Raw genomic sequence first — 5,178 nt, forward strand, 5'->3', positions numbered from 1 at the left:
AAAGGAAGTGAGGATTGTTCTGGCCAATCAGTGGACTGCATTGTGTTAAGCCCCACCCTCTAGGGTCAGATAGGTACCCCAACAGACAGATCCCAAAACATTAGAATGGGAGGGATCCTGTTTTTGTACTTTTCCCAACTATGAACAGTGGAAACACAAATACTGCACATGAGTGATCTGAACCAGAGCAGGAGGTGAAAACAGCTCCAGATGATGAAGAAACACTGTGAGCACAGAAATGTGTTCTTTGTTCTGTCTTTAATGCTGTCATGGCTGAACATAGACAGGAGCAAGAAACACCAGACATATCAGACATTTTCATTTGGATTCTCTCTTATTTGCTTTTCAATCCATAACAAGTTCATTTTTCTGTGCTTACGTTTTATTCATGATCTCATAAAAGTAGGTCTGCATCCAAAGACAGTAGCAACACCCAACATGACACAAAAGCAGTTTAAAATGCATAACAGTGACATTTAATACAAATAATAATAATTTGACAGCTCTGATATAGATAATTCAGTGCAAAGATTCTACATATTGTAGCTTTTATAGTATAAAAGTATCACCCAGGCTGGGACACTCCTAAGTTTTGCTAACTAGCCTTTTTTTATTTGATGGGATTATGCACACAATCAAAGGCCTTTTCATTCCTATACAGCCCCCTGCACTGAAGCACAGCTCCACCCAAAGCTGATGCTAATCATCCATGTATCATAAAAGAGTCAAAAAGAGAGTACAAGTGGAAGCAAAGAATTATTGTTATGAAAATGAAAGGTATAAAATATGCATCCCCTGTTTAAAATCATCATTTTGTTCATCTTTGCTCTTTGATTTTCTACTTGAGTTTACAGAACTCAGCAGTGTCTCCATAATTCCACCCAATCCAAAGTCCAGCATGTAGAGGCTTAGTAAACGTGGTCTGGACTCTGTGGAGCAGAGTCATAGTCTCAGAGACGCTGTAGAAGGACAGAATACCTGCTCTGTGATACACATACACACCCACTCTGTTAGACCGAGGACCTGAAACTCGAATACGGACTTTGTTGTGCACAAATGTATATCTGTTGTTGTCACACTCTAACAACCAGGATTTGTCATTTTCTCCAAATTGACACTCACGAAAGTGCTCTGATCTGCTGATATTCTTGTATGAAACTGCCAAATCAACCCTAGATCCAGCCCTCTCCACCTCCCAGTAACAACACTGAGGCAGACTCTCTCTGCTCAGAACCTGCTTTGAAGAAGTGAATCTGTCTGGGTGATAGGAATAACTCTGTCTGGATTTTGTATATGTTGCTTTTCTGTTCCCATCAGACAGTGAGAGCTGATTATGTGCTGTGTTTGGATCCAGAGTGATGTCACATGAGAATCTTAAGACCTGAGCTCTGGTCTTGGGCTCTGCTGCGGACAGTGAAACCTCCACATCAGTCACCGCCTGTGTGATGTTGGTCCACTTCCTTCTCAGAACTTCTTGTAGTTGATCTCTGACTTCTGTTACAGCCGTTGTCACGTCCTCAAAGTATCTCTGAGGATGAAGGTCAGAGTTGAATGAGTCTGCAGATTGACTGATTTGTGACAGTGAGGGGTAGCTGTGTAGAAAGTGGTTGTTGTCCTCCGTGTGTGACAGCGTCTCCAGCTCAGCGTCTTTCCTCTCCAGCTCAGCGATCTCCTTCTCCAGCTTCTCCTGAAGCTCTTTGACTTGACTCACCTCAGCGTCCTGCTGGGATCGGACCTGCTGCTTCAGATCAGATCGTCTTTGCTCCATGAGACGGATCAGCTGGGTGAAGATCTTCTCACTGTCCTCCACTGCTTTATCAGCGGAGCGATTGATAGCCTCCGCTTCCTGTTGGAGCAGCTTCACATCTTTCTGTCTGTCCTGGATTCTCTGCTGGATGTTGAGTCGACTCCCCTGAAGCTCTCTCTGCCTCTCGGCCCTCTCAGCTGCCGCTGTGACGGTGTCGTGGCCTTTGTGTTCGTCCACAGAGCAGAGAGAACAGATGGAGCGCTGATCAGTGCGACAGAACATCTTCATCACCTCATTGTGGCGAGAGCAGACGTTCTCCTGGAGCTTCCTGGTCGGCTCCACCAGCTTGTGCTTTTCAAAGGCAGAAGATTTATGAGGCTGAAGGTGTTTCTCACAAAATGAGACCAAACACACCAGACAGGACTTTTGGGCTTTCAGTTTCCTCCCGGTGCAGACGTCACAGGCCACATCTTCAGCTCCAGCGTAGCAGTGATCATCAGGAGCAGCCTGGAGTCCGCTCTTCTTCATTTCCTCCATCAAAACTGCCAACATGGTGTTTTTCACCAGCACAGGCCTGGGTGAGAAGGTCTGCCTACACTGAGGGCAGCTGTAGCTCTTCTTCTCCCCCTCTGTATCCCAGTGGCTTTTAATACAGCTCATGCAGTAGCTGTGTCCACAGGGAATCGTCACCGGCTCCTTCAGTAGATCCAAACAGATGGAACAAGAGAAAGAGTCCCGGTCCAGCTGAACTACTATCTGTGCCATTTCAGCCCTCGATGATTTACGCTTTCTCTAAAGTGAAACTACTCAGAGCTCTGATCTCAACAATATTACAGTCCTTCTGACTTTGTTTCTAACTTGTTAAAGACGACTAAGAGAAATCTGAGGAAGACTCACAGAGAAGTGTCCAGAGCTGCAGATTATTATTTACAAGTAGAGCACAAAGTTCAGATGTACAGCGTTGCTTCTCTTCCTGGACTGTGGATCAGCTTGATAAACCCCCCCCCCCATAGCACACAGAGCACCCGACACTCTGCTTCCTGGTTCCCTCCCCTTTAGAGGATGAGGATTTTAACCCGTTTGTGGTCTATTTTTACCACGTATGGGCATGTTTTGCTACTTATTTTGCTACTTTTAATCAAATCTTTACCTCCGTTTTCTGCACCTTCTTGCCACTGTAAACCCCCTTCTGGGACTTTTTACTATTTTAAGCCCATTTCTGCAGGTTTTAACCGTACAGTAGTAGATAGCTGAAGCTTTAACATGCTTACATTTCAACTGTTAAACCTTTATAGCCTTGTTTTGTCCTTCTACAATTTTTAATCTTCTATCGCTACTTATTGTGCTACTTTTAATCAAAAATTTTCCTCAATTTTCCTCCTTTTTGCCACTGTAAACTCCCTTCTGTGACTTTTTACTCATTTAAGCCCATTTCTGCAATTTTTAACCTTCTATTGCTACTATTTCGCCACTTTTAGTCCATTTTCACCACTTTTTGCAACTTTTACTTCGTTTCTGCCCAGTTCTTGACACACTCACCCTGCACTCTGCTTCCTGGTTTAGAGGATGAGCGTAACCAACATGTGTTGAAGTGACAGCCCCGTCTCAGTGAAGGGAGTTTCAGCTCTGTTTGCTGATCTGGATTATTTGGACTGGCTCAGCTTTAAAACGGCTCTTCAAACCAGTTCAGCTTTATTTAACCAACCAGTGAAGCTGTTTTTGACCAATCATATCTGCTTATTTTACATCCAGAAGGCCTCTGTGTTTTTGTCATGTTTACGCAGTGCAAAATAGTGACAAAAACACAAAGGCTTTTTGGGTACATTTTTGATAGTGTTTACATTTGAGCCAACTCTGTTTTTACACTGTTTTGTGTCCCATTTTTACTTGTGACTCCCTAAACTCCAGAGAGAAACTGTGCCCATCTGTTAGGCTGTATAGCCTAGCTTCTAGTCGGTACAACCAGAGAGTCCTTCTTAAAGGAGCAGCGCTCACTGAAATCACAGGAGGCTAACACCACTACTACTGCTAGACACCTCATACAGCCCAGCTTCAAAAATAGTGAAATATCCCTTTAAAATTACAAATGTTCTAAAAACAAACCAGTGCAGGAGAACAAACTGATGTAATTTCTACAGTAAAATTTTACCATAACTTATTGTTCTGTTATTTTACAAAATGTAACTGTTAATTGCAGTGCATTATGGGTAAAAAATGACTACAGTAGCTTACGGTAGTGTCCTACAGTAACACACTGATGATTACAGCCTTATTGTTGTCTGACTGTAAATGACTCCTACTACAGTATCAAACTGTAAAGCTGCTTTGAACTGTGTGATTTGAATGAGAAGCTTCATGAGGACTCTGCAGCATTAACGGTCAGAGCTGGAGCCGTTTCAGTCTACTGTTACATGGTGAGTAAAGTCTGATATACATATTTAACTTCAGCAAGCTGAATTTGTTAAGTGTTGACATCATTTAAGTTAGTTTTATGCTTGTTTTCATTTTCACCACAGAAAATAAAGTCAGCAAGAAATATCTCTGACATAAAGGGTAATGCTAACGTTTAACGGCACATGATAGTGGATAAATAGCATAATTAGACACAGCCAGGTCATTTATCTGACTGCATGTAATGTGGTTTAAAGTTTTTGAACATGTTATTTTTTTACATGCTAGGCACAAAGCAGTTATCTATCTGTTAAGTTTTCTTCCAAAGGTAATAAATAACAGCATTTAAAATGACATCTCATAATGTCTTTTCATGTTAATTTCAGCTGTTTAGTGTGAATCCACCAAGACATCAAACTTCGTCAGCCAGAAAAGAAGAATGTCCATGACAGGAACACTGTAAAATCCAATAGTTATCCCAACTCAACAAAATAAGTTGAAGTAACTAATTTTCAAAAATGTGTACTTCTTACTAAGTTATATTGCACCGAAAAAAGTAAAACATTGGTTGGACTTTAAAAAAATGAAGTAATCAATCACATGAAACATTTTGAATTGAATCAATTCATTTATTTTTTTAATTAGGTATGTAATTTTTTTAAGTTCATAGAAACTATGTTTAAAGATTTAGCAAACCTAATTATTTTAGACTGTCCTAAAGGCTGGATGCCTGTGCTGGAGTGTAGAGGGAGAGCCACTCAGAAAGTGGCGGCTGCTGTTGCATCAAGTGTTTTTTGAATCCACTTGGGACCTACGGGATGTCGTCACCAACGCACATGCGCACAGCAAGCTCAATGCAATAAAAATACTGTAGCAAGCTGTGGAGAAGAAAGGCTCATAGGCAGGCTGAATGGGTCTGATAAGCTCTCATACAGTGAGCATGATTATCTAAATTTTATTTTTAACACGGATACACACACACACACATACAGGCAGAGTAGTCTGCACCATTAACCCCCTCACTCATGGTGTGACACTTG

At 41.7% G+C, this 5,178-nt stretch overlaps 1 protein-coding gene across 1 annotated transcript; it reads right to left on the reverse strand.

Moving 5' to 3' along the window:
* Window positions 1-262: 262 nt before the first annotated feature.
* LOC121516652 (tripartite motif-containing protein 16-like) lies at window positions 263-2,713 on the reverse strand. The gene has a single exon (XM_041798034.1). The coding sequence runs from the start codon at window positions 2,510-2,512 to the stop codon at window positions 839-841; it is 1,674 nt and encodes a 557-aa protein (XP_041653968.1). The 5' UTR covers window positions 2,513-2,713; the 3' UTR covers window positions 263-838.
* Window positions 2,714-5,178: the final 2,465 nt, after the last annotated feature.

The sequence above is a fragment of the Cheilinus undulatus genome, linkage group 10 (assembly GCF_018320785.1).
Source record: "Cheilinus undulatus linkage group 10, ASM1832078v1, whole genome shotgun sequence".
In the NCBI taxonomy this organism is placed as follows: domain Eukaryota; kingdom Metazoa; phylum Chordata; class Actinopteri; order Labriformes; family Labridae; genus Cheilinus; species Cheilinus undulatus.